Here is a 20,277-nt window from a genome sequence, read left to right as displayed (position 1 = left end):
ATATATATATATATTGGTACAATCAAAGCTAAGGGTCTTTCAGGAAATGTACTCGACCTTGAAATGCAAATCTCATAATATCCAACTAGTGTATGTTTTTCACACAAAAAATATATACGATTGGTCTACCAAATACGAACAAATCTGCATACGTGCATGTCTGCTACTTCAAACGATGCATGTTAAAATATGTAAAGATGCGTCAGTTTTCTCTCGTCTTGTCTTGTCACGTAAAATTGGGGATATAAAATATATAATCGGATTCTTTTTTCTCATAAAGGAGGATTTGAAAAAAAGAAAGAAATCTCTTCTCCTCCCTCTTTTATTTGGTCCATGAACACATGATTTTATGTGGAGTGTGAACTTGAATTTAGGATCTTGAATTTGAGATCATACTTGAATTTATAAAATTTTAATAGAGTGAAAACATATTTTCGTTAAAAAATGTATAGAAAAAATCTAAAATTTATAGTAATTTAAAATTTTAGGGTGACGATTGCCTTGAGGTTCATTCTTGATTTGGTCTATCTATTTTTATCTATAAGAGAAATTTCTACAATCTATCATAAGAATGTATTTCTTTATTCATATTAAAAGAGGTAAATAATAACTAATCGATCAACCGTTAAACAATTTTAAACTAATATCATTGTGTATTAACAACGCTTATATATTTTAAATTTAAAAAAATAACTTAATCTTCGAAAATATTTAATTTTATATGAAATTTTTTAACTTTATCATATTGGTATCATAAAGACTACTTTTTTAAATAATTTGAAACATATTAAATATTTAAATATTTTTTTTGTACTGTACTAATAACAAAGTTAATGAAATTGAACTCGACAAATATAGTTAAGAATATTGTTATATGGTAGCATTCAGAAGAAAAAGATATGGCCATTAGTAGGAAATGCAATTATTAAGACAAGATCACATTACAACAATAAAGGAAATGGTCAAAGATTCAATGATGCAACACATAATAATTATACTCCACAACCGCATCCCCCGTCTTCATGTTAAATGTATGAGTTATTGCCTGAACATAGCCTCTGGCGAACCGGAACAGTCCGCTGCCTCCGATCACCGGCATCTCTCTCACCTTGTTGAAAACCGCATTCCTCCCGAGCACCGTAATCGTGCTGCCGTTGTATTTCCCTTCCGTGAAAGCGAAGTTCATTGACATCAATAGTCCTATTTCTTCTTGCGATGAGAGTGCGTAGAACCCTTGTGCCCTCCCTACCGGTTTCGACCTTAACTCGGGCCCTAGTCGATCACGTTGATCGTTCCGAAGCCCGTCTTCAACGTGTTCGAAGATCGAACCACTGAGATGGATGTAGCGTTATTACCGCTCAAGATGTCGTGCCAATAAATACGGAAATGGCTTAACTTTTCTTTCTTTAAGTTCAACAACTTCGGGTCGAGGCTTCTCACAAAACTGTGATCGTCATTACGGTCGTCTCGGGCGCATCGGACGACGCCCGATGAAAACAAAATGAAGAACAGAGTAAGAAGAATTCGTACCATCTTCTGCTCTGTCCTATGGTTTTGGCACAAGAGCTTGCCGATGACCGATACAAGAGACTTGGTATTTACTATAATGGCTCAGGGCAGTAGGTATAACTAAAACACTATCAAGAGAATAAAAAAAATAACAACTTTAGAGGAATTAAGGATCAAATACCGATGGACGTATCGTTTTTGTTCCAATATTGGTACATTGTTTTAGATTTTTCTAATATTTTTAGAATATTTATATTATATATATAAATGGATTACGATCCACCTACATAATGTGAAAATCCTTAATCTTACACAGATTTAGGAGCGTTGAGTGAAAATATATGACTTAGATTGACTCATTATTTTTTTTCTAGTGAATATTTTCTCATTTCCTACTATTAATCTCAATTATCTATTTTCACTCGTCCAATGCTCTTAAATATATGTAAAACTAAAATATTTTTACATTGTGTAACAGGGTTCACTTACATTATGTAAAACTAATAAGTTTTACACTAAATTATGGTCATTAGGTTTAAATAAACAACCAACTTAGTTTAACTCACGGTAAAACAATATGTTTCTCAGGGTTAGATTTTAGGTTTTAGGATTTAAGTTTTAGTGTTTAAGGTTTAGGATTTAAGATTTATAGTTTAGGTTTTGAATTTGGGGTTTATAGTATAGGGTTTTAGAGTTTTGGGTTTGAGGTTTGAGATTGTGGTAAAAAGTGAGATTGTATTATTGTGGGTTAAAATATATTTATTTATGAGTTATAAATTTTAAATAAATCTAAACTATTTATTTATTGAAATATAGGGTAAACTATGCGAATAATCTCTTATGTATTTTGTCTGACCGATTTTGGTCACCGTTTAAAATTTAAGTGGATTGATTTATTCGATTTTAATCTCTCGATCCGTTAACTCATTAACAAAAAATCTTACGTGACACTTAAAAAAAACAGTCTCCTCCTCCGAAGTCTTATGCGACACTCAAAAAAAAAATCATCATAATAAAGAATAGTTTATGGATTTTAAACTATTCTTTCACGTGACTCTTCGATTAAAAGAGGTGAATCATGATTAATCAATCCGTAAACACTGTTAACCCATTAAATAAGTTTAAACTAATATTTCATTCATTGTACATCAACAACACTCAAATATATTAAATTTAAAAGAAAAAGAAAATATTTAATTTTACATGGAAATTGTTAACTTTGTTATATTTGCATAATAAAGATTACTAAGTTTCGGAATTAAACTCCATAAATATATCTAAGAATACTATTATATGGTGCATTCACAACAAAATGACATGGCCATTAGGTCCCAGTACTAGAAGTAGGGGATGCAATTATTAAGACAATACAACATAACAATAATTAAAGGAAATGGGTAAAGTAAAAGATTCAATAATGCAACACATAACAATTGTACTCCACAACCGCATCCCTCGTCTTCATGTTCAATGTATGAGTTCTTGCCTGAACATAGCCTCTGGCGAACCGGAACAGCCCGCTGCCTCCGATCACCGGCATCTCTCTCACCTTGTTGAAAACCGCATTCCTCCCGAGCACCGTTATCGTGCTACCGTTGTACTTCCCTTCCGTGAAAGCGAAGTTCATCGACATCAATAGTCCTACCTCTTCTTGTGACGAGAGTGTGTAGAACCCTTGTGCCTTCCCCACCGGTTTCGAGCTTAACTCCGGCCCTAACGTCAACGGATCGTCGATCACGTTGATCGTTCCGAACCCCGTCGTCGATTTGTTCGAGGGCGGAACCACAGAGATGGATGTAGCGTTGTTACCGCTCACGATGTCGTGCCAATAGATGCGGAAATGGCTTAGCTTTTCTTCCTTTAAGCTCAACAACTTTGGGTCGAGGCTTCTCACGAAACCGCCGCGATCATCGTCACCGTCGTCTCGGGCGCATCGGATGGGGCCGGAGGAAAACGAAATGAAGAACAAGATGAGAAGAATCCGCCCCATCTTCCACTTTGTTTTAGGGTATTTCCACAAAAGCTTGCTGCCGACAGATATGTACAGATGTTACAGGGAGATTTGGTATTTAATATGATGGCTCAGACCAGTAGGTATAACTTAATTTTTTTTATTAATTTGATATAAGTATAAGATATTATATGTTTAAAGATAATTCTTAATTATTTAAAATTGAACGTTTATACTTCTGATATTTTTTGTACTCGAATCCGAGACCTCAAAGAATAATAATAATTCTTTCACCACTAAGATTACTCGGTTCGTGCCATAAGTATAATAAATACTATTAAAAAAGAAAAAAAAGCTAATCTTAGAGAAATTAATGTATAAATCGGGAAGGATTAAAACGCACTCAAATTTCAATAAAGAAGATTTAATAGTGAGTTTTAATCTATTTGATATCATTATGAAATCGAAACGGCACCAACTACATTACTTAAAAAGGTTTTTTAATCATAGCTGTAATTTTTTGGGGAAGAAAATAAATTTGAATATATTTAGTGACAAATGTTGAAATATAATTGCAAACCAATATTTATTTTAAGTTAATGTGATTATGAAGTAGTATTCGTTTTAAATACTCTCAATCATTTAACAATAAACGCTCAATCATCCTGCTGCAGTCGTTGGTGCTCAAACCCGTGACTTTTAAAAACAACAATAATTCTTTTAACCACTAAGATAAATTAATTCGTGTACTAAGATAAATTAATTCGTGCTTGCAGTGTAATTTACCTTTTTGATGTGGGGGCATTTCTCTTCAAGAGTAGGAGATTACTAATTTAACATTTTAGATACAAATTTGGCTTTAAGGTAAAGCATCACTTCATAATAACATTCTAGGTTTGATGTACTCTATATCTACATATATTTCTTAGGGTAACTTATACTGTTGGTTTCCGTACTATTATAGCTATCTTGTTTTGATCATAGCATTGTTTTTGTGTGTAAGTAATTACTGACATTATCAGTTTATCTACCGTTAAATAAAAAAAAGAAAGAAAATTGATATAATTTGATTATATTTTTTTATGTTAACGTTAATGGTATTTATCTTTCATTGTCGACAGTAATATTTTTTTGTATTCATAAATTTTTTTAGTTGTTTAATTGTGTTTTTAACTTTCTCTTTTTATATATATTAAAAAATAATAAATTTTAATTTGACTTTATTAAAATATCAATTTAATCAAAGTATTACATTAGTAAGAAAAAGTACTATAATTAATACTTCAAAATTCATTTCCTTCTCCTCCTTTAAAAAAATTTAATCATATAAATTTTATTTTGTAACCACTCAAAATTATTAAGAAAAAATCTAACATTGAACCATAGTGATTTTAAACTATGTTCGGTGTCAAGGCAGCCCGCATTGACTGCTTTAGTAGTAATTTTCGCACAACGTCGTAGGCGGCCTAATTTTTAGCCTAATACGATACTAGATATTTTATTTTGAGAATTGTGGTTATTCCTATAGTGATTTAAAAGTCGTCCGTCGTCACATGAATATGATGAATTTGAATAAAATATAAATTTTTTAAAAAAATTATCACTCTAGTTTGATAAATTCTAATAAAAAAATTGTGTTTTATTTGAACTAATCACTTCAACGTGATGAGTTCGACTAAAAAAATATTTGTTGACGAGTTTATCTTACACTAGCATTTCCCGTGAATCCCAAATCAATTTTGAAGATGATGTAATGGTTACTCACGTGGCCTTTTGGGCCAAATTTGCCTGCTTTAGCATCACCAGTGGGCCCATATTTGAGTGAGGTTTGAATGGACCAACCGTGGCATCTCCAATTACTTTGTTTTAATCTAAAAATAAATACTCAAAAATTATTCTTATTTTCACGTGATAATCTAAAAGAATGTTCTATAATATGTTGGTGTCTGATTGTATCTAGAATTTGAAAATTACAAGTAAAATCCAAATCCAAATCAAACACCGCAAGAACATAAATTAACTTTTTTGAAATAAAATTCATGTGAGCAATGGATAGAGAAGAATCGGCAACGCGGAGGCTGAACCGTGATGTATATTTTGACCAAATTCTATGAATTATCCAACTCTAGAAATATTTTGACTTCAGCTTTTCGTTTTGGACTATTAAGTTTAGATTTATCATATAATTTCTATAATAAATGTCAACGAGATTTATCCTACATCATATTCATCGTCATCAATAGTCACTTTACGTCAGGGATTAAAAATGGCTATTAAATTTAAATTCGATAGATTTTGATCTTTTTCGATCTTATAAGGTCAATTTTTTGTCGTTGAAAAAATCGATTTTAAATCGATTGGATTGAGTTTTTTTCTTCCCAACAGATGAGGTTAAATTCATGTTTAGAGTAAGAAATCTCTAACATGAAATAATACTATGACTACTTTTTATATATTTAGGGATAATTAGAATTACACATTTCTCTCTCTACTTTTTAAATTGAATCCTTATTTTATCGAATGAAAATGAGAATATATATATATATATATATGTGTGTTCATTCGGATGTGAGTTTTTACTCCAAAAATCTAATCGAATTTCAAATCGGGTGAAGCCTTCCTAACCTTCGGTTGGATCAAATCACAGACAGAAACATGATATTAGTTTAAGGGGACAAAATATAATTAACCATAAAAAATGAGGGAGACAGAATCAAAATATAAACTAAAATTAGAAGGTCTAATTGGATATTTATCCATGTATATTTTTAAATTATAAAAAATAGGGGTAGTGGCCCATAAAGCATAACTTCATCCCTGAATCAGATGACGATGAAAGATATCATACTTTGATTAAATTTGGATCAATTAAAAACTCAATCTAATTCGACTCATGCTCATCTCAACATGGGACTATAAGTTCTAAGTTTTAAGGATAATCCTATAATTTTTCGTCCATCACCAACGAATGAGAGCTCCTCTCTTCGTCCTAGGAAAGAACACATGATTCTATGTTAATGAGACGAACTTCTAAAATTTTAAGAGATGGGTATTTATAAAATTCTAAGAGGACGAAAACATGTCATCAATAAAAAAATATACAGAAAAATATAAAATATATGATAATTTGAAATTTTCAGGAGAACGACAGACGATTTATGTTTCATCCCCAAATTATTTGTTGTTTTTCTTTTCTTTTTTGAGAGTTTCATTTGATTCACCTGTGATATTACACGTTAGTTCAAGGATGAGAAACGACGACATCACCAGTGACTTCAATTCCAATTTCAATTTCTTTCTTATAGATCACTTAATGGATACACCGTGATATTTAATCTTTCTCGTTAAGTTTCAGTTAACTAATTATTTAATACAAAATAAACTACGTTACTTGCATATATCTAATCAAGTATAATAAATACTTTAATATTCAAATATATACATAATTTTAATGCAATGTGTTAATTATTTTTATAATATTAATATCCTGTTTAACATTGATATTAATACATTATTACTTTACTTGCACATGAAATATGTTTACTTTTTTATTATTTATTAAATAATGGTTAAAAAAACATGATTCGCCGCGTTGTCTAAGGGATTTTAAGGATCAATTGATATATCATAAAATGATTTAATTTTATATTTTAATATTCAAAATGCATATTGATTGATTAATTTAAATTAATTATTGTACAAATTTGTTATGAGAACTTTTAAAAGATATATTTGATAGAATGAAATATTGTTTATCTTATATAGGATCACATTACATCAAAACATAGATGGAACAAATACATCAAACATAAGATTTTAAACTATAAAAAATGAATATAGCTCTAATATATATATAATAAAATGCATTTATAAATAAATAATTTTTTTACAAATATATATTTTCCATCATCGTAAATTTTATGAAAATTTAAAAATTTTAAATTGTATTATGTTTGAAAAAATTGTAATAGGTTAATCATATGTTACCCTATAACCGAACCGTTAATAAAAGTTAACCCACCATGAATACTCCTAACTGTAATTAGACTCAATCTGTAAAATATAGATATATGTTCATGCATTGAAGCTAAAACTGATTAATTCATATTTCTATTTAAAGATTAAAAATAGTTCGTATACATTTAATTATAATAATATATTTTATAAAAAAATTATAATGATGTATAAATGCTAATATAAACTATGATTTAATTAATTGTTACTACTTGTTAGGACATCGATTTTAAAATTAATAGAATTAAATTTTAACTCCCAAAATTTATGACGTGATTTTTTTAGGATTTATTAATTTTAAAATTAAATAATGTATCCATAATTCCATCGCGATTTCGTCGTTGCTTAAGGCCTCCACTTACCAAGGCAAACAAATTATCATCAGTAAATATTTTATTATTAAAAGTTTTTTTTAAATTAGTTTTCGCAGAGTCTTATTGATACAAAACGTGAGTCTCATTGAAAAAAAAAATTAAAAGTTATTTTATTAAAAGTTTAATTAATATTTTATATGAATCTATTATGTTCGTAATTTATTTTTTATTCTAAACGCAATTTATGAAAAATAATTAATTTTCTATTATGTCAAAAAGTTAAAAGAGTTGTTTTGCTTTGCTTTTAAAGTTTTGTGGAGGCTTAGAAGGGCATGCAGGGGAACAGCGTGAAGGTGGCTAAGGAAATTGCGTGCAAGCTCAAGCAAATACAAAATACAATCACTACCCGACTTTATATTTCGAAATAGATAAATAAAATTATGTATGGTAAGAATAAGGGTTTGTTCAAGGGGTAAGCAATTTGATATTGTTTAAGCAAAGTCTAAAGTTTGAGTATTTGTGTATGCAAAAAATTCTCGTTGGAAGATTCACCCACAAAACCTTAAAATCGGGAGGGAGAAAATATATACGTATGGTTATACGCAAGAAATTTCTAAGTACGATTTATTTAAAGAAAAATTAAAAGGAAAGCATAGCTATATGATAAATACGAAGACTTTTAGGTCGTGTTTATCACTTTTATATATATTATATATAAAAGAAAAATTTTAAAATAAATATCACATCAAAATATACTAATAATATAAAACATCAATAAATAAATTATCCATATCAAATAAGGATTAGAATTTCTAAGAACCCCATCGCACGATATACACACTCAAATAGATGTGTGTCAAAAATAGTCATTTTCAAGTCCTTTTAATGAAGCGATATGGAAATTTCCTTTTTCTCGACATTTTCAAGCTTCTTGGGTAGTACTTTGTTGAACGTAGAAAATCAAAATCAATTATTCCTTTCAAAATACAGTTGAATCTATAAATTATTTATTTGTGTATATAATCTTTAAATTATATTAGAATAATTTTTTTATCAATTTATTTTTAGGTATTATAAAATTATCATTAAATTTATTGAACTATTACAACCACTCATCGGTCGATTAATCCAAATTCAATATTCACACAATTGAAATTTGAATTCTTGACCTTGTTTAAGAGACGTGGTACCTTGTCTCATGAAACTAATTAGTCTTTTATAATTTATTTCTTTTAATTTGATAGATAAATAAAAAAATTTTAAGTATTACTTCTTAGAAAATATAATAATTAATTCGTAAAAAATGCTCAAGATGATTTTTATACCTTTTTAAAATTATTCATAGTTTCACTAATTTTTTTAACTAATTAAATTTAAAGATTTTTTATATTTAATTATATCGAATATATATGATTTTTAAATTAATGTAAAATGAACTAATACTCAATCAACTCAAGAATAAATTCTTTGAACAATTTTCTACTTTTCCTAATGTGTATTTAATGTGTATAGGGTAAGGTAATCCTACACAGTTAATTTAACGTACCATACAGCTATATTTAGGTGCACTCGTCTAATACATAAGTTTAATTTATTTGACTTTGGGAAATTTTCTTCTTTTTAATTATTTTTCAGTTTTTTAATATATAGAATTAAAAGAAATAGTTATCGATTAGAATTATTTTTTAAGTGCGCAGTTAATTTTTTTTAATAAGTGAATAAAAAATACAACAAAATCAGCATCGTAAAAAGTTTGAAATTTTTAACTAATGGGAGCAATTAGTTCTGAATTTTATAAGATACGAATAAACACAATTATCAATAATTGAAGGGTAAATATCATAAACATTAATATAAAAATACATATAATATATTTAAAAGAATACTATAGTTAATATTAATAAGAATAATTACTATAAAAGCCTCTTTCTACTTTTTCTCAATTATATATTTATTTTATCTAGTAAAATGCGAATTATATATTTGTATGTGTCAGGTCCAGTCGAGTTGTGAATAGATTTTTTTTCTTAAAAATCAGCTCAAGTTTTAGGTTAGGTCGAATGACAAGTAGAGAGGAGTTGTACTCAAGTCGGATTTAGATGGGTCGAAATTTAATTTGACTCGAACCATGATCACCCTGTTGACAACCTACTTTATAAGAATTCAAATGCGACATATTTAAAAATAGTTATGAATATATATCGGTAAAAGAGAACTAATATGAATATTCAAAAGTGTTGATTAATAAGATAACCAAATAAAAATATACATTTAAATAAACAGATAACTTATTGGTTTGAGTTTCCACTTAATATAATTATTTAATGGAATTAAATAATAAATAATGTGTTAAAGCAGCAATAATTTAAAAATCATTCACATGCCCTACAAGAAGCAACCTAAATGAAGGCAAAAGGGAAGCCTCTACGTTTCTTATGTAACTTAAAATCTTCTTTAGAAAACAATGCACGAAACACATGTGCTTACCAACGGGTTAAGGTAAGGAGTTTGATATCGTTTAAGTAGGTCTTGAGTTCGAGTCTTTGTCTATACAAGAAAAATCCTTGTTAAAAAATTCACCCGTCAAAACTAAGTGTGTGACTCGGATCGGTTCAGATTAGTCAAAACAAAACCTTAAAACCAAAAAGACGACAAACAAAAAACATGAGCTTCTCGATATTTGATTCAGTTGGTTCTTGTAATTTTTAAACTAATATTTACTATACTCGAAACAAAAAGTGTTTAGGATGAAACTTTAACCGAAATTTGTTTAAAAGCAAACCATACAGTTATTTTTTTCCCGATGAATCGATAAAACCAACTATTCAATATTCAATTGATTCAAACCCATCACCAATCAAATTATCAATTTTCACATTAATCCATCAATTTTGTCTAATTATAATAACTATATCTATAGTATATCTCAGAAAAAGCTAACACGAATACTTACATTAGATCATAAAAAATAAATAAAGCTATCAACGAGACTTAAATTAACGAGCTATAGTATACAAAATGTTACAAAATAGTCATTAAATTTATGAAACTTTTAAACCCAGTATAACATTGCAGGGATCATTTTATAACAGTTTGATAAATTTAATGGTCATTTTATGACTTTTTAAAGTTTAAAGATTGAAACGATAATTTGAATATAATTCAAAGACCTATAGTATGTTTTACCCAAACGGTTTTTGAAATTCTTGTAACGAAAACTATGTTGTATTCTAGAAAAACAAGGGGCCTGAGTTAAAAAAAAAAAAAAAAACCTTATTTCTTCTCACAGAAACAATCTGGGATTGGTCAACCAGTTTGATCTCACAATAGAAGCCTCTAGTCCTTCAAAATTTAACCCAGCACACCCCCTTAAAAGCTAAGCCCACCCTCGCACGCTTCACCCATCGATTTTCCTTTCACCAAAAGAATTTTCCCTCCTCATTCTCTCTCTCCCCAAACACCCCTTTCTTTTTCGTTATCGTTTACAAAAGATGGGTACTTTAGTGGGGCATGTTGCACCAGGGTTTGCCTTCTTTGCACTTGGTTTGTGGCACCTCTTCAATCACATCAAGCTCCATGCCATTAACCCAAATTCCTACACATCTTTCCCATGGTTCCCTACGTCGAAGTTTAGGCACTTGGAGCTTGTTTTGATCATGGTCTGCTCATCAATCTCCATCTCCATGGAACTCTTCATCGGTCCCGTCAAGCACCATCCGTTCGATACCGACGGGACGATCCCATCGAACCATCTCCACAATTTCGAGCACTCTGCTATATCGATGACGTTCTTAACTTACGCCGCCTTCGCCGTCGTCCTCGACGCGACCGACAACATACGCCCCGTTGCTAAGTATAGCCTAACGCAGCTCCTCGGAGCGGTCGCCTTTGCTCAGCAGCTGTTCTTGTTCCACCTTCACTCGGCTGACCACATGGGAGTTGAGGGACAATACCATTTGCTCCTACAAAGTGCAATCGTTGTGTGTTTAGCCACTACCCTAATGGGAATAGGGTACCCCAAGAGCTTCCTAGTGAGTTTTACTAGGTCTTTAAGCATATTGTACCAAGGCATATGGCTTATGGTCATGGGATACATGCTCTGGACACCCGGGTTGATTCCGAAAGGCTGTTTTATCCACTTCGAGGAGGGTCACCAAGTGGTCCGATGCTCGACCGCCACCGCGCTTCATCGAGCTAAATCGTTGGTGAATATCGGGTTCAGCTGGACCCTGATTGGTGTCACCATTTTTGCCGTGAGTTTCTACCTGGTTCTGGTCAAGCTGTATGGGGGAAAAGTTGAGTATTCCACGTTGGCACACCATGAAGATGAGAAATTTGAGCTTGGTGATGACAATGATGAAACTGATGACGTGGAATCACGAAAGGGTCAAAGAATATTACACGGTGAGCCTAAAACCTTTATCCATATGGGAAAAGGATATGCAGCCATGGACATAGAGAGGTACGTAGGTTTACATGTGTCAAGTAGGTGAACTTGTGTACAAAGTTTTAGTTTTTTTTAGGGTTGGATATATCTCACTTTGGTCTAAATTAAGGTTAATCACAACAAGAAAATGTCTTGTTTGGTTTGAATTCATGGGGTTTGGGAGTTAGATGGTGATTTCATTTTGATTTGTTATGTATACAAGTTGTTTAAGTTAAAGATTTATATAATATCATATCTAGAAAGCAACAAGCTAAAGATTTAATAATTTTAATGATCATTTGATTTCATGATACCATGATCATCATTTTATAACAATTTGACAATTTTAATAATTATTTTCTAGTTTTTAAAAAATCCAATGATAAGAACTATTTAAATATAATGCAATGATAAAGTATTTTATTTTTGGGTAAAGTATACAGATAGTCTCTCGACTATAGGATATTGTTTTGTTGAGTCTCTTGACTATTAAAAGTTATAGAATGGTCTCTCGACTAAATGGAGTTACTTTGTTGAGTCCCTCGACTATTAAAAAGTTACAAAATGGTCACTCGACTATTTATTATGTTCCAAACTCATCCTTTTTCGTTAAATTTAACCGTCATTTGAGTTGAACCTGCTGACTGAGATATGATGGTCGTTTGAGATTATGATATCAAATTTTATCATATCTTAATCAACATGTTAAAGTACATCTTAGACTACCATAAAATTTTTAATGGAAAAGAGCGAGTTTGGAACATAATGAATAATCGGATGACCTTTGTGTAACTTTTAATAGTCAAGGGACCCAACAAAGCAACTCCCTATAGTCAGAGGATCATTTTTACAACTTATAATAATTGAAAATCTTAATAAAATAATATGCCATAGTCATGAGACTATTTATGTACTTTACCCTTCATTTTATTTTATTTAAGCTAGAAATGACGTCACGTTCAAAATAATTATGGGACCGTGAAAGAATGGAAAGGAGTCAACGGACATGGTTAATTTAAGCAAGAATGTGATAAAGAATCTTGTAGTGTTTTTCTTAAAATAAATAAATAAATTTGTCTTTGGATGATAAACATCACAATGCTGCCCCACAATTTTGTTAATAAAACTAAAATATAAAAGAATTAAAATATTAGCCAAATGAATTATTATAATATACAATCGAATAATAGGCTTATTAGATGATCTCTTGATCGTCCAGCCACAATCTTTAATGGTCGAAAAGATACTGCAGTGTGTTGTTATGTCATTTTAGCCCTGGATTTTATATTCCGAAATTTGATCAACATACTCGTGGGAAGGGATAAAATATAAAAGCAATATTACAAGATAATCGACAAACACAATATCTTTCGATTGTTGAGAGTTTCGTAATCCTCTAACAAAATCCACATGTCGTATTACTTAAAATGCTAGGTTGACATATATACGTGACGACACTTAAATTTAAAACCTCGAAATTTTTTTAATGTTATTTATTAAAAAAAATAGTCTCTATTTGTAAATGTAAATGTAAATAGTGATAGAGTCAAACTAAGTTTAAATTGTAGTGTTAAATTTTTTTCACCCCGATTAATCCGGATTGATTTGTATCCCACACTTGGTTTTGGTGAGTAAATCTTTCAATAGGAATTTTCTACATACACAAGGATTTGAATCCGAGACCTTATTTGAGCTATATCAAGTTGATTACCGTTTGAACTAGTGGTTGATCTAGAAATATTTTTTAAAGTGAGTACATATATGTTAACGGTATACAATTTTTGAATGAGTTAAGCATAAATAAAATTTCATGGTGAAACTATCAATAAAATAGATCACTAATCGAAGAAAATTTAGATTTTAGGGTGGTCGCAATAAAATTTCAGGGTGTGTACGTGCCTACCTGAATGCATTCGCAACTGACTTGAACCAACTCTATTTGTTGTAGTGTTAAAATTTTAAAATTTGATATAATTTTCTTAATAATATTAATTTTTATGTATAAAAATTTATAAAACCTTAAGTGACATAACATCAATTGATGTGACTAATTTTATCAAGTCGCATTTTATTAACACCAATTTTGGCTATATTAAACCTTAAGTGATCCAAACTCAAGCCAGAATGACCCAATCACAACATATCCCATCAAATTACACATCCAATCTCTCGACTCCACACCCAGGTGTTCGAATGAGTATGCAGAGTCGATACATGCCATATAAAATCATTCTTTCTTTTCTATTCTACATTTCCAGATATGTATGATCTTCAAACAGTCTAAATCTTTTACATTCAATATCATCACGATTACATATTAATAAAAAATGATTACTACTTTACTCCTACTGAAGCCATCAAATCTTCATACTCAGGGTCATTTTCCTGTTTTCTTGCATTTGCCTTCCCACCTCCTTGCCGTTGAGATGCCCCAGGAACAGATGTGGGAGAGAATGGATCATAAACTTGCTGTCCGGGATAATGGCCCGACGTAGGCCTGGTGGGCTGCAGGAAACCATCACCGGAAAATCGGGGGTTAGGAGGTGCGAAATTTCCAGGCCTAGGTGGCAAAACCGGGTAGTGCTGTTGATGTTGCAAAGAATGCCCTGGCCTGGGAGGAAAGGGACCGGCCATATTGGGTGTTCGGGTAGGTGGAACAAAGTTTCTTAATCCCATGTGTGGAACTGGAGCAGCATTGGTGCCTGGGAATGCTGGAGGTCTGGGTGGAGCAGACATGGCATGTTGCTGATTTTGTGGCATACCCATCAGGTTGCCACTCTGTGGCCTAGGGAACACTTGCATTACTGGTGGTTGGGGGGTAGAATTGGGCACACCAAACTGGAATGGTGGTGCTTGTTGTTGAACCGCTGGTTGGGGGGCTAAAGCATGCAGATTTGCAGCTTGATTACCTGGTCTTGGTACCATCGGATAGGTCGGGCCTTGTGTTTGGTGAGGTTGGAAAGTGAAATCCCCGGAACTTGAATGTTGTGATCTTGCAGGTATTGGTGCAGGTTGATTTATGGGAGAAAAATTTGGCATGTTTCCAGGAATAGAACCAGAGGGTCCTCTTGGCATAGATGGCGATAATAACATGGGTGGTGCTTGTGAGTTAATTGGTCTCGGTAACATTGCTGGCTTTGGAGATGGATTCAGTGTTGGTGCCATGGAAATGACGGGCAAAGAGGATTGCATTGGTGGTGTTACAGACCTAGGTACTGACACTGCTGTTGGACGTAAACCAGATGATAATGCAGGAGAAGACCCTAGAGAAGGACCAGGAGGAAAAGGCAAGGATGGATGGTTAACAGGCCCACAGGTTAATCGAGGACCAAACTGCCCCGGTGAAAAGGTTGATAACATGTTCGGAATGGCAGAAGAATCCGATGCAACTGGTCGTGGAACTATAGGATGAGGCACCTGGGAAAAAACTGCAGGTGGAGCCAGTTGCGCCACATTGCTCAGACCTAGGGGTGCAGATGTGCCTGACCAGCCAGACGAGCTTCCTGCAGGCATCAATGGTCTTGTGCCAGGGAGTGGCCCAAGAGCTTGGGGATGGCTTCCTCTAAGTGGTAATGAAGATAAATTGCTAGGTTGAGCAGACGGAAGATTTTGGTTCGGCACAAGAAAATTTTGAGGAGGACCAGTATGACCCAAAGGCTGCATCGGAGGCGTATATGGCTGCGGTAATACTTGTCTTGGAAGCTGTGAACTGGATGAAACAAGGGATGAGTCTTGAATAATTGAGTTGAATCCAGCTGCAGGAGCTGGTCGTGGCCCCAAGAGTGAAGAAGGGTTTAAAGGTGAGGACTGTGTAGGTATAGAACTGTTGAGAATTGGTGCTGAAAGATTTGGCGGCATAGGGCTGGTAGGGAACCATGAATTATGGTATTGAAACTGACCTTGTGGAGATGCTGGTGTAAGTTGCGGCACTCGATGATTTAAAGCAGAATCAGTCGCACATGATACAGCTGTGTCAAATGTTCGACTAAGAGCATTAACATCATTCCCAGATATTGCAGGCATCGAACCAGTGCCTAAATTTCCCTGCAAAAGAGGTACAAATAGTTATTTTCATAAAGCAGTAGCAATAAATATCATTTCTTTATGTCCATCATTTTCTTGGAGAGTTTTTCTTGATGCTCAGAGCAATGAACTCACTGATATTGAACTAACTAGCAACTCAATCAGTGCCACTGCTCCATCAACCTTCTCAAAGGAATCAGCTGATACACGAACAAATAACTCATCATAAGCATCCAGTGATTCAATACCATGAGGTGTAGAAATTTCAACCTGACACAAAACACTAGCTATAAGTTAATAATATAATAATATAAGCAGTCACCATGCATATATTAAAGAAAGATCTTTCTTAAGTGGGAAATAGAAAAGGCCTCAGCTCATTAACTTAGACGGCACATATTCTCCCTGCCCAAAGAATTACCTTCTCGCCAGTATTTGCTTTAATGGCGTAAACTTGTACTGTAGCTCCAGTGTCCTGATTCGTAAGACGAATGGTAAACTATAAATTTTCCCTCACGAAGAGCATTTTCATATATATATGACCGTATATATACACTTACACATAGAGAGCAAGATCAACAGGTCTGAAAGGCCTTCATACTATATCAGTATCAATAGAACAAAATAACAGAAACCAAATACTTACCTTTTCTAGTCGCTTCTTAGTACCACTTCCGGGACCAAAGATTAGGGCAACAAAATTGCATCCAGGATATTCTTTCACCTGCAAAACTTATATAGTATCATAAATTCATAATATTCAAGTTCTGTATGCACATTGGCAGAGGATGGAAGAAACACATTAATATTAGAAAGAGAATAGCTTTGCAATGAAAGTTGGAACAAACTTGAAGGTACCTATAACATTCCATTATAGAAATTAACTGGTCAAATTTGTTTCATTTTGCAACAACTGACACAAAAACACCATGGCCTCTGATGATAACATATGAGCCATGAGCATAGCAGCCTTAATCAACATATTACCTACTCTATTTTAGTACCATCACTAGATTATTTAGGTTGAAAGTGTCCCACAATGTAACTTTCCTAAAAAGAAAGATGATGTGATCCTGACGAGCCCGTATCAAAAGAACAAATACAAGTGCAATGCTGATCCATGCAAAAAATTTCACTTTAGGCGGACAAGATAAACACAATGCATGTATTTAGATAAAAGGGGATATATATATATATATATAGAATCAAAATGCAGAAAAAATAAATGTGATCCTTATCATGTACTACGAATGCAGATATAACCAGGAAGAAATTTCAAATGAGTCGAACTCAAAATTTAATAAACTTTGATAAGTTAGTTACTTGAATGTAAAACTTCTTCCGGAATTACAATAAAAAAAGCGCAGGAAAGAGATAAAGAAAATTAAACGCAGTAATATGTCACTACAAAAATGGGCTTACAGGAATGGGAACTGTTTCCTCCTTCAATAAAGGTTTAAAATCTGCTGGTGCTTTGTAACTTGGATTCAACTTAAGTATTTCACCTAGAAGTCCAACAACAAAACGGTTAAAAACTGAATAAATTGGAGAAAGGTAAAATTTTCTCATCTAGCAAAAGTTGTTTGAGTTACCAATAGCTTCCCGTCTTTCAATCTCCAAAAGTTCTACTTCCTAAATTAACAAATTCTATGTGAGTTGGAAATATAAAATCCCCAATAAATCAATACAATAAAATGAAATTAACAAAGGATGCAATATTAACTGTCTCTCTACCTCACTTTCAAGTTGTCTACCATAAGTGTTTTTAACCATATTCTTAGCACCTACTGGCGAGTCTTCGGTTTCCCCGACATCCAGATTTCCTAACTTCAGCTGCTGTGTAATCTGATCCACCCGAGTCTGCTCAAAATTTGGACCACCACAGAGGAAGTAATGTCACTTAATGGCACCTGGAATGTGAAGTTTCCATGCTAGGGAATCACAGAGTGGACACTGGCATTTTATCTCCAAATTGGGGACAAGGAAAATGTTCAATTGCCATCAGGTGAGCTATGTACATATTCCTCCCACAATCCCGGGCTTCAAATGCTTCCAACCCATCACTCAAGATAGTTTAAACAAGTTGAAATAACTTATAAAATTCAACATGTAAATTTTCACTATGCACTTGCAAAAATGACTATGATATGCATTTCCAAGGGATAGACCAAATACCTGATAAGCTATGGCTCTACCCCTTCGGACAGCAGCATCCTGTGTCAGATCAGGGCTCCATTTTGTTTTCGTCTGAATCTGGTCCACATTATTGGCAGTAGCATCTCCTCTGGGTTTCTTACCTCCTTGGAAGATAGGAACCAACGAACCTGACAATTTATTTTTAGGTATAACAAAGCCCGTATTTGCAGCAAACCTTGAGACCTTTGGGACTGTAGTTGATGCTGTGGATGAAGTAGTTGTCGCAGACATGTTGGGAACATGAGGGCCAACAGCAGGAGTCTGGTCAACCTCTGTAGTCATCCTGTACAGTCAACCAACTTCCTACTGCTCCTGACATATGTATGCAGCATATAAAAATTAGTCAAAGTTGAGGCGGAATCCTCCAATACAGTCAGTTGTACGGTATAAAGGGGGTAAAAGAACTGCCAACTACAGATTGTAGGAAGGAAGCAAATAAAAGAATTTGTGTAGCAGTAAATTCTTCATTTTGTTTTAATGTAAAATCTTACAGTATGATTCAACAGTAATCAGTCTCCAAACCAAAGTAGAAGCATTACTTGAGATTAAAAAGTCTGCATTTAATATGTGTTTTCTCTTAAATGAACTGACTGTTAGACCTTGAGCCTGGCAAAAGAGAGCTAATGCAAGAGAATTAGTAACAAGAAACAGAAAAAAAAACTTCTAAAAGAAAGAAGCCTATCTACGTTACGATGTAACAGTCGTAGAAAAAGACAGCTGTGGCAGTCTTATAGTTACAAATGCTAAAAAACTTGATTGCCACATTCAAAAGTGATCCAAGTTTTAACAGTATCCTATAGTCCTTAAAACAAGCCCTAGAAAAAGGAGTAATCAAACTCATTAACCTGCTGGAAGCCAAAAGAGTTGGGGTTTTTCTCTCTCTTTCAAATGGGAAGGGGAAAGGAAAACAGAGCTAGCTCCGAGCAGGATACATACACCTACTATATTCACAAGTTCTTGAAAAAAAAATACAACAATTTAAACTCGTAATGGAGCACAATACAGACGAGCAAAAGTAAGCAGTATACACAATCTTCTCCTCCAAAAATCAGAAACAACTCAAAACTATTTTAAGGGAGTCCAAATTGATTCAAGCCAACAGAAAATAGCTTAAACCAAAGCAAAATTACCGATAAATGCTTTCATCAAATATCAAATTTACTGAACGAAACAAAATCAAAGAGCAGGGCAAGAAAAGCACCATGAACATAATCAATTAAAAGCAGGAAAAAATAAACAAATAAATAGCATGGAAATGAACGTATCAAACTTATATACTAATCATAATTCCTAAAAAAACAGTACTATTTTCTTTCCCCAAAAATAAAAGATATTGTAAGAGCTTTTAGAAACGAAATCTGTACACACTGAGTCCCATACAACTTCATGCAAGCATAAAACAGTAAGTTTATGATGAAAAAATTCCCAAATCTTCCCAAAGCAAGAAAGAAACCATCACTTTTTTTCACATTTTCTCATAAATCAACAAAACAGATGATAAGAAATGAGAATCGCATGTACTGGAACTTAACAGTGTCCAAATTAGATTAAGCAAAAGGGTATGAAGAGTACCTAGGGTTTATCCACTGAGGGTCAGAGCTCGATCCGATGGGCTTTTCAAGCTGAACTGAGCGCAGAGAGATAAGCGAGGTGTCGAGCAGGAAAAAAAACTGAAAAACAGTTGTGAAATTTGTTAACCCAGAGATTAAATTGATCGAAGGCGGTCGGTTATGGCTGATGATATGAGAAAACGGGCTACAAAATGGGCAAAACTGGCCCAATAGATCAAACGGGTAAAAGAATTGACCTATTAACCATCCCAAAATTAATTTGGGATACACTAT

General features: G+C 32.9%; 3 protein-coding genes and 1 pseudogene across 6 annotated transcripts; 1 reads left to right on the top strand and 3 right to left on the bottom strand.

The window, feature by feature from the left end:
* Window positions 1-920: 920 nt before the first annotated feature.
* LOC120209081 lies at window positions 921-1,533 on the bottom strand (annotated as a pseudogene).
* LOC120209120 (splicing factor 1-like) lies at window positions 1,456-20,155 on the bottom strand. 4 transcript variants are annotated; one of them, XM_039208183.1, is made up of 12 exons: window positions 20,006-20,155; window positions 18,413-18,745; window positions 17,972-18,097; window positions 17,830-17,869; window positions 17,660-17,742; window positions 16,884-16,961; window positions 16,659-16,712; window positions 16,373-16,507; window positions 14,540-16,258; window positions 7,837-7,858; window positions 4,806-4,807; window positions 1,456-1,466 (listed from the first exon to the last, which is right to left on the bottom strand). In XM_039208183.1, exons 2-9 carry the CDS (start codon window positions 18,713-18,715, stop codon window positions 14,549-14,551), a joined length of 2,529 nt encoding a protein of 842 aa, XP_039064114.1. In that variant the 5' UTR covers window positions 18,716-18,745; window positions 20,006-20,155; the 3' UTR covers window positions 1,456-1,466; window positions 4,806-4,807; window positions 7,837-7,858; window positions 14,540-14,548. The 4 variants fall into 4 exon arrangements, with proteins under 4 accessions (XP_039064114.1, XP_039064116.1, XP_039064113.1 ...); XM_039208185.1 differs by lacking the exons at window positions 1,456-1,466; window positions 4,806-4,807; window positions 7,837-7,858 and having other exon boundaries at window positions 14,340-15,586; window positions 15,659-16,258; XM_039208182.1 differs by lacking the exons at window positions 1,456-1,466; window positions 4,806-4,807; window positions 7,837-7,858 and having other exon boundaries at window positions 14,340-16,258.
* On the bottom strand, window positions 2,892-3,566 carry LOC120209122 (dirigent protein 19-like). The gene has a single exon (XM_039208187.1). It carries the CDS (start codon window positions 3,497-3,499, stop codon window positions 2,921-2,923), a length of 579 nt encoding a protein of 192 aa, XP_039064118.1. The 5' UTR covers window positions 3,500-3,566; the 3' UTR covers window positions 2,892-2,920.
* Window positions 11,185-12,402, top strand: LOC120209121 (transmembrane protein 45A-like). The gene has a single exon (XM_039208186.1). It carries the CDS (start codon window positions 11,280-11,282, stop codon window positions 12,279-12,281), a length of 1,002 nt encoding a protein of 333 aa, XP_039064117.1. The 5' UTR covers window positions 11,185-11,279; the 3' UTR covers window positions 12,282-12,402.
* Window positions 20,156-20,277: the final 122 nt, after the last annotated feature.

This window comes from Hibiscus syriacus, unplaced genomic scaffold (assembly GCF_006381635.1).
Source record: "Hibiscus syriacus cultivar Baekdansim isolate YM2019G1 unplaced genomic scaffold, ASM638163v2 tig00018093_pilon, whole genome shotgun sequence".
Taxonomy (NCBI): domain Eukaryota; kingdom Viridiplantae; phylum Streptophyta; class Magnoliopsida; order Malvales; family Malvaceae; genus Hibiscus; species Hibiscus syriacus.
The sequence above is the reverse complement of the archived record's forward strand: the minus strand, read 5'-3'. Positions and strand labels throughout refer to the sequence as shown.